This window comes from Schistocerca serialis, chromosome 2 (assembly GCF_023864345.2).
Source record: "Schistocerca serialis cubense isolate TAMUIC-IGC-003099 chromosome 2, iqSchSeri2.2, whole genome shotgun sequence".
Taxonomy (NCBI): Eukaryota; Metazoa; Arthropoda; class Insecta; order Orthoptera; family Acrididae; genus Schistocerca; species Schistocerca serialis.
The window spans coordinates 203,688,539-203,705,927 of record NC_064639.1 but is presented as its reverse complement, the minus strand read 5'-3'; the positions used below and the strand labels follow the sequence as shown (position 1 = coordinate 203,705,927).

Sequence of the window (17,389 nt, the reverse complement as noted above, 5' to 3'; positions counted from 1 at the left end):
TATGACATTTCCAGGGGCAGATGTGGACTCTGACCACAATCTATTGGTTATGAACTGTAGATTAAAACTGAAGAAACTGCAAAAAGGTGGGAATTTAAGGAGATGGGACCTGGATGGACTGACTAAACCAGAGGTTGTACAGAGTTTCAGGGAGAGCGTAAGGGAACAAATGGCAGGAATGAGGGAAAGAAAAACAGTAGAAAAAGAATGGGTAGCTTTGAGGGATGAAGTAGTGAAGGCAGCAGAGGATCAAGTAGGTAAAAGGACGAGGGCTAGTAGAAATCCTTGGGTAACAGAAGAAATTTTGAATTAAGTTGATGAAAGGAGAAAATATAGAAATGCAGTAAATGAAGCAGGCAAAAAGGAATACAAACGTCTCAAAAATGAGATCGACAGGAGGTGCAAAATGGCTAAGCAGGGATGGCTAGAGGATAAATGCAAGGATGCAGAGGTTTATCTCACTAGGGGCAAGATAGATACTGCCTACAGGAAAATTAAAGAGACCTTTGGAGAAAAGAGAACCACTTGTATGAATATCAAGAGCTCAGATGGAAACCCAGTTCTAAGCAAAGAAGGGAAAACAGAATGGTGGAAGGAGTATATAGAGGGTCTATACAAGGGCGATGTTCTTGAGGACAATATTATGGAAATGGAAGAGGATGTACATGAAGATGTAATGGAAGATATGATACTGCGTGAAGAATTTGACAGAGCACTGATTGACCTGAGTCGAAACAAGGCCCCGGGAGTAGACAACATTCCATTAGAACTACTGACAGCCTTGGGAGAGCCAGTCCTGACAATACTCGACCATCTGGTGAGCAAAATGTATGAGACAGGCGAAATATCCTCAGACTTCAAGAAGAATATAATAATTCCAATCCCAAAGAGAGCAGGTGTTGACAGATGTGAAAATTACCGAACTACCAGCTTAATAAGTCATGGCACCAAAATAATAACTCGAATTCTTTACAAACGAATGGAAAAACTAACAGAAGCCGATCTTGGGGAAGATCAGTTTGGATTCCGTAGAAATATTGGAACACGTGAGGCAATACTGACCCTAGGGCTTATCTTAGAAGCTAGATTAAGGAAAGGCAAACCTACGTTTCTAGCATTTGTAGACTTAGAGAAAGCTTTTGAAAATGTTGACTGGAATACTCTCTTTCAAATTCTGAAGGTGGCAGGGGTATAATACAGGGAGCGAAAGGCTATTTACAATTTGTATAGAAACCAAATGGCAGTTATAAGAGTTGAGGGGCATGAAAGGGAAGCAGTGGTTGGGAAGGGAGTGAGACAGGGTTGCAGCCTCTCCCCGATGTTATTCAATCCGTATATAGAACAAGCAGTGAAGGAAACAAAAGAAAAATTCGAAGTAGGTATTAAAATCCATGGAGAAGAAATAAAAACTTTGAGGTTCGCCGATGACATTGTAATTCTGTCAGAGACAGCAAAGGACTTGGAAGAGCAGTTGAACGGAATGGATAGTGTCTTGAAGGGAGGATATAAGATGAACATCAACAAAAGCAAAACGAGGATAATGGAATGTGGTTGTATTAAGTCGGGTGATGTTGTGGGTATTAGATTAGGAAATGAGACACTTAAAGTAGTAAAGGAGTTTTGCTATTTGGGGAGCAAAATAACTGATGATGGTCGAAGTAGAGAGGATATAAAATGTAGACTGGCAATGGGAAGGAAAGCATTTCTGAAGAAGAGCAATTTGTTAACATCGAGTATAGATTTAAGTGTCAGGAAGTCGTTTCTGAAAGTATTTGTGTGGAGTGTAGCCATGTATGGAAGTGAAACATGGACGATAAATAGATTAGACAAGAAGAGAATAGAAGCTTTCGAAATGTGGTGCTACAGAAGAATGCTGAAGATTAGATGGGTAGATCACATAACTAATGAGGAGGTGTTGAATAGGATTGGGGAGAAGAGAAGTTTGTGGCACAATTTGACTAGAAGAAGGGATCTGTTGGTAGGACATGTTCTGAGGCATCAAGGGATCACCAATTTAGTATTGGAGGGCAGCGTGGAGGGAAAAAAAACGTAGAGGGAGACCAAGAGATAAATACACCAAGCAGATTCAGAAGGATGTAGGTTGCAGTAGGTACTGGGAGATGAAGAAGCTTGCGCAGGATAGAGTAGCATGGAGAGCTGCATCAAACCAGTCTCAGGACTGAAGACCGCAACAACAACAACATTTAAAAATGAAACACAGCCAGCTAGTTGCAGCTCGAGTTCGCGTCTAGAAACATCAGAGTGTAATAAAGTGGAGGGTAACAATGTGGTGAACAGCCCGTGGGTATTCTGAGTAAGGGTTTCCGCTAATGTAAGCAATAATAATGTCGCGGAAACAGTAATTTCAGTTGACATAAATTACACAAAGCAAATTATGATAGTGGTCCAATTTTTGACGGTTCTGCGAGCTGGATAATAAATGAATTCCTTCGCGATCAGATCGTTAAACAAGGTCCTGTGGCAACAGAATATGGACTGTTATTTCAGTGATTCATGCAGGCTTTGTACTGACATTCCGGGACTCTTAAATAAAGGTTTGTTTTTCATAATCATTTGGAATGGTGAGAAACAAAAAAGACTATATTTAGTATACTCTCAATGCAAGGGCAGTGTATTTTGTGTCCCATGCTTGTTGTTTACAAAACCTAATGAGGGATTAAATGAGTGGAAAAACCGTCAGCCACAATTAACTGCCCATGAAAATTCAGCTGAACGTAGGAACAGCGTGTTCACTTTAAAAATTAGACGACAAATTACGGTGAGGATAGATAAGCAACTAATATTTCCGCTCGAGACAGAAGAAAAATATTGATGGGACATGCTAAAACGAGTTGTTACTACGCTAATAGGAGAATTCGATCCTTTCTAACCAAACATAAAGAACTTCACAGGAACAAGGGAAAAGGGAGTACATCAAGTGTTTCTTTTCCAATGTGTGAAGAAACGGGGGTTGCCTTGCCTCTAACTACCTACTTTCAACTACTTTTCAAGGTCATGCAATTACACATTTCTCATAGGATTTCGGTGGCCTTTAAAAGTGTTAAAACTAGGTAGTTGAAAAATCGTCATTTCTGAGTTATGACGTTGTTGCAACAAATGGGTGACATGTAGCTCAGCTGTCTTTTGTTGTGACGTTTATATCAAAAGATGGATTTCCCTTTGCAAGATTTATCTGTTCCAAATTCAGGACACAAATCATAAGAATTAGCTGATTCGTTAATAAATTTACTAATTAAGTATGAAGCCGACGTTTGCCATGTTAGTAGGGCCAAATATAGCTTCTGGTGAAAGTGTTCTGATAAAAAAATGCCAGCTTGCGTCATTTACAGGTATTCTAGTCGTTCTGATTATAGTCTGAAGAAATAGTTTGTCATTTGTAAGTGGACTCGTTCAAGTGGACATTTTCTGTTATATACAGGAATTTAGTTGTGCTGGTTACTTTTACTGCAGTGGTTTCATTTATGCAATTTGATTTTAGCTGTCCTAGAGCGCTCCGGTTGAAAGCTGTGAGAAGGAAATATTGCAAACCGTACAGATACAGCAAAATAGGTCCTCAGCATGTTCGGGGAGAGAACATCAGTTCCGTCAGTCCCTATTAAGGAAAATGCTGACTTACGAAAACAGCCTTTTCTCATCACATACTTCGCTCCTTGTCATTCGAAGCGTGTAAGAAGAAGAAGAAGAAAGTTACATTAACGAGATCAAATGCGTCGTATTACTGGATAAAATATGCCTTTAAGATCAGAATAACGTCCGACACTGCCTTCGTGAGACTGTGTTATTCACGAAAGTACTGTAATATTTACTATGTAAGACAACTGTTGCGTGAACAAGGCAGAAATTTAGAACCAGAAGCGACTGTAAACAGTAGTCTGCTTACGTTGAGGGGCTACTAACATGGTGGCGCCGGCTTCAAAGCAATGTACAGCGTAGGTCCGTAGCGCCACCTTATTATATCTCCGTACATATGTCAATGTAAGCAATATACATGGTACTTATTCTGGTTTCAAAGCTAGAAATAAACAAATAAACCCTCTAGCTGTGTATATTCCGTGTGCAGCTCACCCCCCCCCCCCCCCACCCGCCCCTGTCCCCCGCCCTAAACTTGTGTGTTGTCCTCAAACGGCTTCATTTTTCCGCTTGTTGCAACAAATGTACTCTTCCTTCTCAGCTTCGACGATCCGCCGTTGGAATATTTTACAATCAGAATTTCCGAAACACTTTGAACAGGGCGTCACGATACACTCTCAGTGTTAATGGGGTAGGACGAACATCAGCTTTAGAAGTTATTCAGGACGATGGATCTCAAAAGGCTTCAGTAAGATTCAAGGCGACTGGATTATTGAGCAGTCTGCAGTGTCTGGAAATCGCAATAATGAAAACTTTTGGTCAGCAATATTGAAGAAATTCGATGCTACTAACTATTGTATAGTGTTTATAGCGGTACTTGGAGTGTAATAAAGTTGTACGCTTGTTTACTTGAATAAGTTCGAGAGAATCATTCTACGCACGACATATACGAAAACGCTGGCTTCGAAAAGAGTAAGATAAAAATATGCATAAAACAGCCAAAAAAAGAGAAAAGTCAAGACAACTGAATCTGGACGAAATGGCCGAACTTGATTCTACTTTTGAGGTAAAGGATGATTTTTGGGTGAATACATTTCTGGTTTTTATAGCCGGATTGATATGTGAATTGGAGAAAAAAAAAGGAAGACTTTTGTATCTATGTCATTCTTTTTTCCAGTTTCACCACAGTCCGTGGTTCACTACAACACAATGCTGTGCTCCAAAAGTATATTCACAGAAATTTCTTCCTCAGATTAAGATCGATGTATGATATTAGCAGACTTCTCTTGGCCAGGAATGCCCTCTTCGCCTATGCTAGTCTGCTTTTTATGTCCTCCTTACTTCGGACGTCACGTATGTCTTGCTTCCAAGATAGCATAATTAGTTAATTTCGTCTGCTTCGTGGTATCCAATTTTGTTGTTAAGTTTATCGCTAACGTCACTTCTGCTACTCTTCATTAAGCCGGGTTCCCACGGGGCGTGACACGCTAGCGTGAAACATGCTGTCGTGGAACACTACCCCTGTGGACGAAGAGACGAGTTTGACGGTGACGTCACGGGCAGGCGTGAGGGCTTACGCTTCATTTCAGACGTGTTTGATCTTCAGTCGAGAGTTTGCCTCATATTTGGCTGTGTCAGATTACAAAATCTAGTGCTACGAACAACAAGATGGCAACTAGTGCCATTATAGGTCGTATGATCAAGTTGCAAGACAGTGAAACTTTAGAATTTCTGGAACTTTACGCTACTGAGCAGGTCTTGTATGATGTAAGCAGAGAAAAATACAGAGACCGAGATGCAAAAATGGCTGCTGCCAAAAGAATTAGTGATGCGCTCCAAATTCCAGGATTCGGACCGAAGGAAGTAATTGCGAAATTTAAAAACTTGAGGAGTTCGAATTGTCAGGAACTGAAGAGAATAATCGAAAGCGAACGGTCTGGAGCTGGCACTGACGAGGTTTATAAACCAAAAATATTCTGGTTTGACAAGATGAATTCTTTCATTCGCCCATTCGTTCAGCAACGACCCGCACTATCAAATCTGGTAAGCGAAATAAAACTTTTTTCCATATTTGAAATTTTATACATTTTCAAAATTGTTACTTACATTTACATTATTACAACAGTTTTTATAATGATTATACAGAATAGTAGGTATATCATAGGAACTGTACCAGCTTCTTACAATACAACAATATCTAGCGCTATAACAGTACATTCTTATAATAAAATATATCTAGCAATGCATTTACTTTGTGACACATACTAATTGAAGACAACCATGTACAAAATAACTGAGCACAATATTGACACTGATGTGCTCTACGGTTCTATATTTGGAACGTCGCCGAGTAGTACATTTAGCCAGGGCACAGCACCTTCATTATTAAAGTAATCACGGTACTTATCCCGAATTTGTCGTGCCTGTCGATGTGGATGTCTGTTAGCAGTTTACGGAAGGTTCTGTAGGCCAGTAATTTCCTGCTGACGCCACGATCCAGGGAAAATACGATGGTTTTCATTCTCGAAGTCAATTAAGCCTCGTGAGATGCAGGCGGGATTCGTTTTCCGCAGCCAGTTGTGCAACGAGCACCAGGCTAGTACTACTTTGTCCACCGACTGTATTTTTAAAGATATTGGTTTTTCAAATACTCTGAACTTAGTCACAAGTATGCCGAAAGTATTTTCTACAACTCTTCGAGCCCTTGAAACTCGATAGTCGTAGATTCTTTCCTGTCGAGACATGTAACGCCGACTGTAAGGTTTCATTAGATAAATCTTCAGCGGAAACGGATCATCCCCTACAATAACAAAATCAGTTGGCATTGCAAGGGAATTTGTCTCCAAAGCGTTGTACAATGTGCTGTTTTGAAATATACCACCATCAGAATTTCTTCCTTTAGCTCCTACATCAACATACAGGAAACAATAATAGGAATCAGCTAAATCTAGTTCCGTCCAGATCTCCTGCACAGCCTGGAAAGTTCCATCGTCCTCTAAACCCATTCTCTATATTTTTCCATTCATCTGAAGTTGCCGGCGCCTGAAACAAAATTGATGTTTTGATTGCAGGTGTCACCAACAAATACAAAGGAACAATCACAACTGGAGAAGCCACAATCCCTATCTGTAGATTTAACTGCTGTCGACGATCTCAACGAGACCACGCCAAGCACATCACAAATTCCAGCAGAAACTGAGACACCCAGGGCAGTACTAAAACGAAAACTGCCTGCAACTCCATCGCAGCCTTCATCATCAAAAATCAGCGAAAAAGTTCTGCTCGACTCCAAAATCGTTTTTTTTTTCATGTGCGACTGAGAAATTACAAGCTATTTCAAATCGTGCTGCAGTAATGAACCAGGAGGACTCCTACGACTATTCCGAAAAGCATGTTGCGTCAATGCTACGCAGTATTGGGCCTCCAGTTGCCATGAGGCTTCAAGAGTCAATTACGTCACAAATAACAAATGAAGAGCACAAGGAAAAAATGATGATAGTCACTTTTTTGTAACTTTTCAGGACGACGAATTTTCTGCTCTAGTCTCTTGTATATCATAAACGTTCACCGTATAATTATCACAACATTTTTATTGTTCTATATCTATTTGTTTAGGTAATAAATGTAATAAAATAAACACATTTTCAATTTTAAGGTGCTTTATTAATTAAGAACTTAAATAGGTACACAAAAAACATGGTAAAAGTGATGGTAGTCATAAAAAACTTGTGTACTGATAAGTTTTCATTACTTTCTAGGTTACACTATTGTTATGTGGTATTATTCTATAACCCAATATAGGTCTATAGATTATTGATATGGGAAAGCAAAGGTAAAGTGTTGAGTCATTTTCTCTTACCTTCACGCAGAATTGGTGGTAAAGAGGAGGACGTATTATCACCAGGGTCTTCTGTCTCTCTTGAAAGCTTGGTAAGCTGGTGTTGTGTTAGGATCGGTGACATAAGAAAGTACCCAGTGTGAGATGATCTGTGTTCAACTAACCTACAATGGTTTTTTGAAAATTTTATTTCGCGAACTGGTCGTGTAGCAAGTAGGCCTTTCTTGTGATAGTGATTTTCCAAAAAAAACAGTCCATTTTCGAAATAGGTTTTGGTCAGCTTCAATCACAGTGAAAGGCGAAGGCTTTACTCTGGCATTCTTTATTTCATTTACCCAATGTTCTGGTATCTCTGCGGGAAATTTGCCGTTTAAAGGGCCATATCTCTATCGCATTCTAGGCAAGAGAGGCCGCGAATAGGGAATATGATTGTTATGCAGTCTAGTTTTTTTAGGATTTGTACCACATAATGACAGAAGCAAAACATGGTGTAGTTCTTGTTCTGTCCGCTACAAGAGTCGCAAAATATGTACAAGTTTTTGACACTGGACTGTAACATGGTGAAGATATAATAGTACAACATCGATACTACTTCGTCTGCTCCTTTACCTCCTTCTGTTTCTTGGTAAGCAAGAAAAGTTGCATTTCCCGTAGGTAGGCTGCGGACATTTAATAAATACAATGACAATTGACAGTGGTCAAATTAGGTAACCTTAAATTTTTTTTGAAAATCAATAGTAGGTGCCTCAGTATCCTCCCTTTTCCTTGAAATTTTCCTACATTTTCTCTTTGTGTCATAAAACATGTTAGCTTTCCTCAAGTGTAGTTCATTTTCACATTGCTTTGTCTTAATGCTGCTTAAAATATTTGCTTTTTCCTTGTCATCATTAGTCTGTTCCAGCTGGAGGTTTAGAGCTTTCATTTCTGCTTGGTACCTGTCACATGCACTGCAGGTGTCGCTTCTGGGATATCTGAAAGCTGTGTTAAACTTAGATACGAATATCTGTCTATAATATTCATAAGACACAATCTTACCACTAGGCCTACTTGTCTTGTACAATGTGCACATTTTTTCAAATTTAAAGTGTCTGGCAAGTATGTTTTTTTAGTTTTATCAAAACTATAATGGCTTGTACGGCCCTTAAACGATGCAATGTGATCAATGACACTTTGATTAACTACTTCTGAGGTCCTATAATGTTTGTGGTCATACATTCCTCTCTTGTCTCTTGGGGGTTCACCTGTTTCTTTCAGACTCGTTTGAATAGTTTGAACCCTTCTCCCAGTTAAACCAAAAATAGACAAAAATAAACAATAATATTATCACCATCCTTTATTCTTACTTTGTAGGTGTAGCTCTTATCATTAAACGTGATTCATTTTCAGGCTTTCTTGGTCTGCGATTTTTGACGTCATAAACATTGATAAGCCCAGCCACGTACGTGGACTGAGCATCATTAGATTCTAAACTATTAAAATGAGAAATTAATCTTTTTCTTTCACCTTCACAAAATCTATCAAAACACTGTAGTCTGTTACATCTGAAATCGGGCCCTGTTTCGTGAGTACACACTTTAAGTTTTTTCATCTCATCTCTTACCCTTCCATGGGATTTTCTCTTCTTTGTGCTAGGTTTACTGACGTTTTCACAGTCTTCATCCACACTTGACTCACTTAATTCACTCATTTTCTCAGAAACTATTACCAAGAACACAAGCTATAAACTTTGGCAACGTTCTAACCACAAACACAAAGTAAAGAAAAGAATGAAGACAGCACGTTGAACTCCTGATCAAGCAGGTTTTGCCAACCTTATGAAATGATTCTTATCATATGTGCCGTGAACATAAATGGCATTCATCGGTTTTACCGTGCACAACAAAAATAAAATTGCAAATAACTTAGTAACTAACAGAATTCTCGCCGTGTACACCCCCACTACAAATTCGGCCGTATTTGAGCTACAAATTCCTGTCAGAACCTGAATATGGGAAAAAATTGAATATCATCATTTTTGCCTTGTGCTCTTCAAATGCAATGTGCCCACCACCAACACCCTCCAACCAATCAACACTACCGAGTAAGCGAGAATCAAATATGAGTGCTGATTTCTCAGATGACTATTTATTTACAAATTTATAGGTCGATCTTACTTTATTACTCAAACGATTACTTTCTTTCTATTCTGGTAACATTTTAATGATCAATATTATTATGCTGATCAACCATTTTCGTATAAATGTTTCTTTCTATTCCTTAAATACTTAGACCTAGAATACTCGTACATTACTATGTTGAAAATTCAAATAGAATAATAAATGAAAAAGTTGTATACTGTATGTTATTGTAATTACCGGTATGTATTCCATAACTGCCTTGTGCACCGCTTCGCAGGTTTCAGGTATAAATTTACTAATTGTGTTCTTTGGAACACGAAATAAATATTCCAGACTTTTAAAAGAGTCCCCTGTGGCTAAATAGCGTAAAGTTACTTGAAGTTTAATTTTTGCTTTTACTGCTTGTTTCATATTAGTATCTGATTTTGAAATCAGAGGTGAAACGCGTTCCAAAAGGTAGTCAAACTGCGCCTGAGACATTCGTAATAAGTTTTTGAAATCTTCAGAGTAATGGTTTCTTAGTTCGACGTCAACGAAATTATGTGCCCTCGATGTTCTTTGAAGTATCCAGTTCCTGACCCACCATTGTCTTTTCTTTCGTTTTTCTTGAGGTTCCACCAACCGATTCATTCTCTGTGCCAAAATAGTAGCAAAAACCGAACTCACCGCAGCACAACTCTCGATAAGGGGCTCGTTCATGGCTGGCTTCGCACGATCAACTGAATCATGCTTTCGTTGACACTTCACTCCGTGTGAGCTGTCCACGCCCCACGACTGATGGTTTCACTTCTGTCATGCCACGAAATCAAGCACGCCCTGTGGGAACCCGGCTTTACGTTCACCTTTCTTCTGCGGTTCATGTCCCCATCGGTGGCTGGTAGGATCGACTGTCTGAAACCAAATGTGTAGTGATGTAGGTTAAGATCCCAGATGTCACATTGTGCAACCATTCACCCTGGTGGGCCTTCGTTTGTGAGTAACTGATGAAAAAATAAATAAATCAGAATTTTGCGTGCTGCGCAATAACATTAAAAAGGTTGAGTTAGGTGTTTTGGTTGCATGTTGTAATGGAAAAAATAATAGCTTAACATGCATTAGGTTATGGATTCGAACTTGTCAGGGGCGGTGAAACTTCATAGAAATGACTCCGATATTATTGTTATTCCATTAATTGATTTAAATGTATTTTTTATTTCTATTGCTTTGCCACATTATTGTAATCACCATATCAACTTTTTTCATTTGGTTCATTTTTGTCTTTATATCATTCTTTCTCCAACTGAAATTTTTGTGAATATGAATTTAATTATATTTATCTATTGTAATATTTAACTATTTGGAAATTCCGATCCATCAGTTATAAAACAAAAGACCACATAAACTATTTCTATCGACTGTGTGGTGGTGTGAAAAATTATTTTTCGTTACCAGATGTGCAGTTTCTTTGCGTGGTAATCGTTTTGCAAACATTTGAAACATAATCTAAATATCTATTGCACTATGGACAAAATAAAGCAAATGAAGATTAAATGAAAGAAGTGTTTATGAGATAGCGAAGTTCAAACAAATTAAAAATAGATATAATGAATACAGCAATGTGCACGAAAAAACAGGGTGACAAAACAAAAGAAATTAATCGAAATTAATACATAAAATTAATTAAAAACACATGAACAAATATTTCAAGTGAAAAAAGATTGATAGGAAGAAAAATGAGAGCAACTGAAGAAGTTGATATTATGGTTAAAATTGTGAGACAAGGGAACAGAAATAAAAAATTGCGTTTAAATCAGTTCATTTAATAAAAATTATGATGAAAGCCATTTCGATAGAGATTTAACAATAAAAAACTGCTCTTTGCAATATTTGAAACCACAACCTCCTGAATGTGAAGCTGATGTCCGACCCATTAAACCAGCCACCCAACTGTTTGTTGGAACTTTATTAACACTATTGTGTGTCACCCAAAATTCTAAAATTTTTTCGTCAATTACTAGAAAATTTGAGCCTACCAGGGTGAATGGCTGCAGTGTGTGATACCTGGGGCCTTAACCTACCTAAGCATATAGATGGTTTCAAAAATTGGATCCCACTGCTGAGGACCTCTCCTTGCCAGTCCATATTCTGTACTCATTAGACAGTGCAGTCCATCTAACAAACCCCCAAAATTCTTCATTTTCACCTGTGATAGCAATGTCGTCAGCGAACGTTACCGTTGATATCTTTTCACCCTAAATTTTAATCGTATTCTTGAACCATTCTTTTACTTCTGTAGGTTATGCTAAGAAAAAAATCTATATTTTACGTCGTTTCGGAGTTAATTAGCACTGTAATCACCCAATCAGGCCGTTGCGCAAGCAAATTCAAGCGGCCCGCCAGAGAAGGTGTCCGTAAAGGTGTTCTTCGTATGGTTTCCTAAAACCTAACAAGAGAGCGATACAAAAAATGGACTTGGGACATTAGTAAAGATCGAACCCGAACCAAAGGCTGAGCCGTCTCGTGCGGTACCATGTACGCTCTGAGAAACACTGATACTAATTTTATCTGGCATGCCGTTTGAATTTGCGCACGCAACTACCTGATTGGCTAACTTCAACACTACTTAACTCGGAAACGGCGCAAGGTACCGAATTTTTTCTTAAAAATTATTTCTGATCAGCATTGCCTACCCTGCAACACCCTTACAAACTTTTTAGACTGCTTCTGACCACCCTGTAGACTGAACTGTAGGGGTGAAAGGTTACATCCCTGTCTTACTCCCATTTTAGTCCGAGTGCTTCGTTCTTAGTCCTCTGTTATTATTGTTACTTCTTAGTTGTTGTTCATATTATTTATATATTACCCATCTTTCCCTATAGGTTAACCCTATTTTTTTCAGAAGTTGTTGCACCATGTTACATTGTCGAACTTTTTTTCCGGTCGACAAGTCCTACGAACGTATCTTCATTTTTCTTAAGTCTTGCTCCCATTATCAATCGCACAACTGCTTGCCGGATGCCTTTACCTTTCCGAATGGCAAACTGATCTTCATTGAGCAGAATCTCATTTTTCTTTTCCATTCTTCTGTATATCACTTTTGTCAGCAACTTGGATGTGTGAGATGTTTAGGTAATTGTGCGATAGTCTGCACGTATATCTGCCATCGCTATCTTCGGATTTGTGTAGATGATATTTTACGAAACTCTGATGATATGTCTTCAGACTCATTGATTCTACACACCAACCTGAATAGCCGTTTGGTTCCCACTTGCCCAATTATCCAGGCTTACAGGACTTGGTAAATGGTTAACAAATATATGGAGCACTTTTCATAGTCAAATCAGAGCACACTATGAGACCTATTCTAGGGCCTGTTGCTTACTCTCATCGGCATGTACAAACGGCTCTGTAAGGGGTAAAGACAACTGATGATTACGCTGTTGAAACGAGTGAAAAACATATAGAAATTTTAATAGAACATTGTAGCAAGTTCTAAACAACTGATTATTCTGAATATCTACAAAAATTAAAAGTTTTCGTACAAAGCCCATAATGCGACACGTACTGTGGACATCTGTAATATTTTATATAACAGACCAAATGCTGGAGACGACTGATCATTTAGCACAAGAACATTGCTGCAGTAGAAACAAGCACACCTGCTGTATAATACAACCACATTGTTTGAGGGCCAGCCCAACGATTTGATGTGCATAACTGAATAGCCTCCACATGACTGGTCTGTACTTATAGCCATTACAGGAAAACAATAGAAAAAAGACTGGGGGTTGTTTTTTACCAGTGTTCTACAAATGTTCACATGTTCCCTGCTTTAAATTCAGCATAAAATCGTTACCCCAAAGGAAACGATGTAATTTTATGTGACCATTGTAGCAATCGAAGAAACATATATTTTGAAGTTATTGCTAAAACTATAGTTCTCCTCATTATATGCATGAACCAAGTATGTTTTGCTGAAAATATCGTGCTGTTTGCCATGGTGAAGATAAACGATAACAAGTAAAGCAGGAACTTGATAGAACAAGTTTGAAAGTAGCTCTGAAAGCCAATAATTATAAGACTAAGATAATGTCTGATCAACATATCGAAAAGAATGCAGTACAAATTAATTATGAAATCATAGAACCAACTTGTGTTCTGGGCAGTTGGCTAAATGTACAGAAAACCGAATAGACAAAAGAGCACAACTGGTCAGGAGTAGATATGCAGGGCCAGTTCAAGCCAAGGTAACGATCTTATCTCAAGGTCACTTGCAGTGTCAGGTTACACCTCAGGAAACTGGACGAGGTCACTCCCCAATCCACTACCACTGGGCCAGCCTACCCCACCCCCTTCCTCCTGTCCAGCCCATACACCAGAGGCAGCAGAGCGATGTCACCCTCCCACTCCCTTTTCCCCTGGGAGACCGAGGAATCACAATCCTGCGTAAGAACCCCATCCCCACTCCTATGGACCAATAAGAATCAAGCCCTCTTCCTCCTCCTCATCCTTTATAACTGAAGTAATTGAATAGGTGAAGTCACCCTTGTTCTGTGCATCATAAGGAGAAGATCGGGTTTGTTTTGGGTCAGGGTGTTGGTTTACTACAAATAATACATTAATGTTAATATTATTCCAGTTATGTGAGTTTTGTCATTTTATGTCTGAGCCCCGTAGTGAGGGGACCAGGGAGTGATAATTTGTTGTATATAATAAATTAATTACATTATTATTTGAATGACATGAATTTAGTCAATTATGGTCTTTACCCCATAGTGAGAGGATTAAGGTGTGGGTTTTTGTTATAAATAATGTGTTAAATTATAATTATTCTAATTACATGAGTTTTGTCTCACTGCTCTCGACTTTACGTCAACATTTCATCACAACAAAATCACATAACAACAGCATCTCATTGGGTCACTACCATTTCATATCACGTCACATTGTCATAATGCTCTCAGTAAACTGGTGGTAAATATTATGAGATAAGACACTTTGACATTATAAATTACATGATGTCACAACATATTATGCAAAATGGCTGTGAATATTCCCATTATTTATGGTATAAGACACTTTGACAATGCATTGTGTGTCTAAATTAATGATGCTACTATATATTATGCAAAACGTTTGTAAACATTAACATACCTTCTGATGAAAGACACTGTGGCAATGCAGTGTTTGTCAACATTAATTATCTCACTTTATATTATGCAGAATGGTGGAAAATTTTGTTCAGTAAGGGGGAAGACTCAAACACATTCTTTACAAAGCATGACATTGTATCTAAATTTGATTCTTGTGAGTTATTAGATGTTTCTGCGAAAATGGCGAAAGATATCAGTCTATCCACTCCTCTAGGCGAATTGTGTGTGTCCATCATTTTGGTAAGGTTTGCCTTCAGGAACAGCAAGCAGTTTCCTTCAAATATGGACAGGAGTGATGCATGTGATTCTAGAGACGAAACTATCATATCCCCCTGCATGTGGATCATATCTTATCAGAAATATCGGAAAAAATTAACGATAAATACATTGCTGCTCGAATCTTCTGAAAGCTCGCTGACGAATAATCACTTCTCTTCATTTCTGTTTACAGGTATCTTGAGTGGCTGACAGAGACTCCCACGAAATGGAACACTTTGTCACATCCCGCACCTTTCTCGCTAGACCAACGAAAAACAAGACCCTCCCCCCCCTTCTTCCCCAATCATTCCACTTTTAGTACTAGAGCTTATGTTCAAATGGCTCTGAGCACTATGGGACTCAACTGCTGTGGTCATCAGTCCCCTAGAACTTAGAACTACTTAAACCTAACTAACCTAAGGACAGCACACAACACCCAGCCATCACGAGGCAGAGAAAATCCCTGACCCCGCCGGGAATCGAACCCGGGAACCCGGGCGTGGGAAGCTATGGGACTTAACAGATGTGGTCATCAGTCCCCTAGAACTTAGAACTACTTAAACCTAACTAACCTAGGGACATCACACACATTCATGCCCAAGGCAGGATTCGAACCTGCGACCGTAGCAGTCGCACGGTTCCGGACTGCGCGCCTAGAACCGCGAGACCACCGCGGCCGGCGAGAGCTTATGTGTGGGTGGCATCTTTCTTGATCTGTTCATCATAGGGAGTGAATCATCATGAAACACCAGCAAGCGCGCCGGCCGCGGTGGTCTCGCGGTTCTAGGCGCGCAGTCCGGAACCGTGCGACTGCTACAGTCGCAGGTTCGAATCCTGCCTCGGGCATGGATGTGTGTGATGTCTCTAGGTTAGTTAGGTTTAAGTAGTTCTAAGTTCTAGGGGACTGATGACCACAGCTGTTAAGTCCCATAGTGCTCAGAGCCATTTGAACCATTTTTTGAACCAGCAAGCGCAGGAATCAGCCAGTGCCTCCCAGGCTTGTAAGTAAAATAAACGTACCACAACATGACATTCAAACAAACTTCCGCTACACTCCAGATCTACGTCACTGCTGTGTTATTGTATTGCTTGTGATATCCCTCCACTGCAGTAAAATCAGCAGATTTAAAGTGTTGGACGTTGAGATTTACGATAGATTTACCATGAATCCTCCTGTCCTGTCTCTCATATGTCGTTATAGCAGTAATAGCTCCCACAACTTTCCGTCTACGACAGTGTCATTCAATATGAAGCACGAATTGGCTGATATAAGGGTGAGGTTCAGTGCGTGATGCTGACGAGAGGAGACCTCTGTAGATAAGATATTACCTGTATATCTCTGCTTAAATTCTTCTTTTTCGTTTACTTGGAAGGTGGTAAATGTGGCACTCCATTTGGAGGTTGTCTGAGATGCTTGAAAGTGGTTTTTACTTTTTATTTAATCGTATGGCTAGGGCACCCCGTCGGGCAGGCCGTTCGCCGGAATCCGGTCTTTCAATTTGACGCCACTTCGGCGACCTGCAGTCGATGATGACGAGGACAACACAACACCAAGTCCCTGGGCGGAGAAAATTCCCCGACCCAGCCGGGAATCGAACCCGGGCCCAGAGGACTGACAATCTGTCACGCTGACTATTCAGCTACCGAGGGCGGACCTTGCAAGTGGTGATTTCCTCTTATAGTTCGCTGTCTTCGGTGTAATTTTTCAGGGTTGTGTGAAAATTATATACCACATCTCTTAATCCAACCTGGGGTAAGGGTCTCATGCTGACGAGCAAATTTTGTAACCAATGTACATTTTTATGTAACACACGACGAAAAATGCACTTTGAAAATCCGAATCATTTTCCAAAATGTGTTATGCAAGTGATAAATGAGGTATATAGCTGTTCCTTGCGTTCTCATATTTACCGTCATATAGACAAAGACTTTCACTAGATTTTTCCATATTATTAACATCGCAGTTATCATAAAAAGTTTCTCTCTGGCTTAGTGTGTATTTTTCACATCTATGCAACAGAGTCTCCATCCTACTCTTAGAATTTTCGCGAACTACGAATGCATTTCATAATTTAATATGGTTGTCAATAGTCAGCAGAATCTGTTCCTTCGGACAGGCACTCACGTCTGAAGGAACATTCCATCGACTTCACAGACAGTGTAAAATACAGACACTGCCGTACTGCAGGAATCACGGAATCGTTCACATTCCCTCTTGAGAGTAATTACACTTTAGACTGGTAAATGTGCACATCCTGGACCAGCGCACTGGAAAATGAGAAACACTTCCTGAAACGTGGTATGCAAGCGATATATAATTATAGATTAGATCGATCCAGATGTGTAAACATAAGCTTACAGTGGCTTTTTACCAATAGCACAGTGGAGTGTACAGCTATGTGTATCAGGGAAGTAATTTGTAACGACAGGTGACTTGTCTTGATGTGTAACCG

At 39.4% G+C, this 17,389-nt stretch overlaps 1 protein-coding gene across 1 annotated transcript in view; it reads left to right on the top strand.

The window, feature by feature from the left end:
* The window catches only part of LOC126456943 (uncharacterized), a 39,794-nt gene extending 32,629 nt beyond the window's left edge, over nt 1-7,165 (top strand). The window contains exon 5 of the mRNA XM_050092877.1: nt 6,663-7,165. Coding sequence (XP_049948834.1) covers nt 6,663-6,790 — 128 coding nt within the window. The 3' untranslated portion in view covers nt 6,791-7,165. The remainder of the gene's footprint in view (nt 1-6,662) is intronic.
* The last annotated feature ends 10,224 nt before the right edge of the window (nt 7,166-17,389 follow it).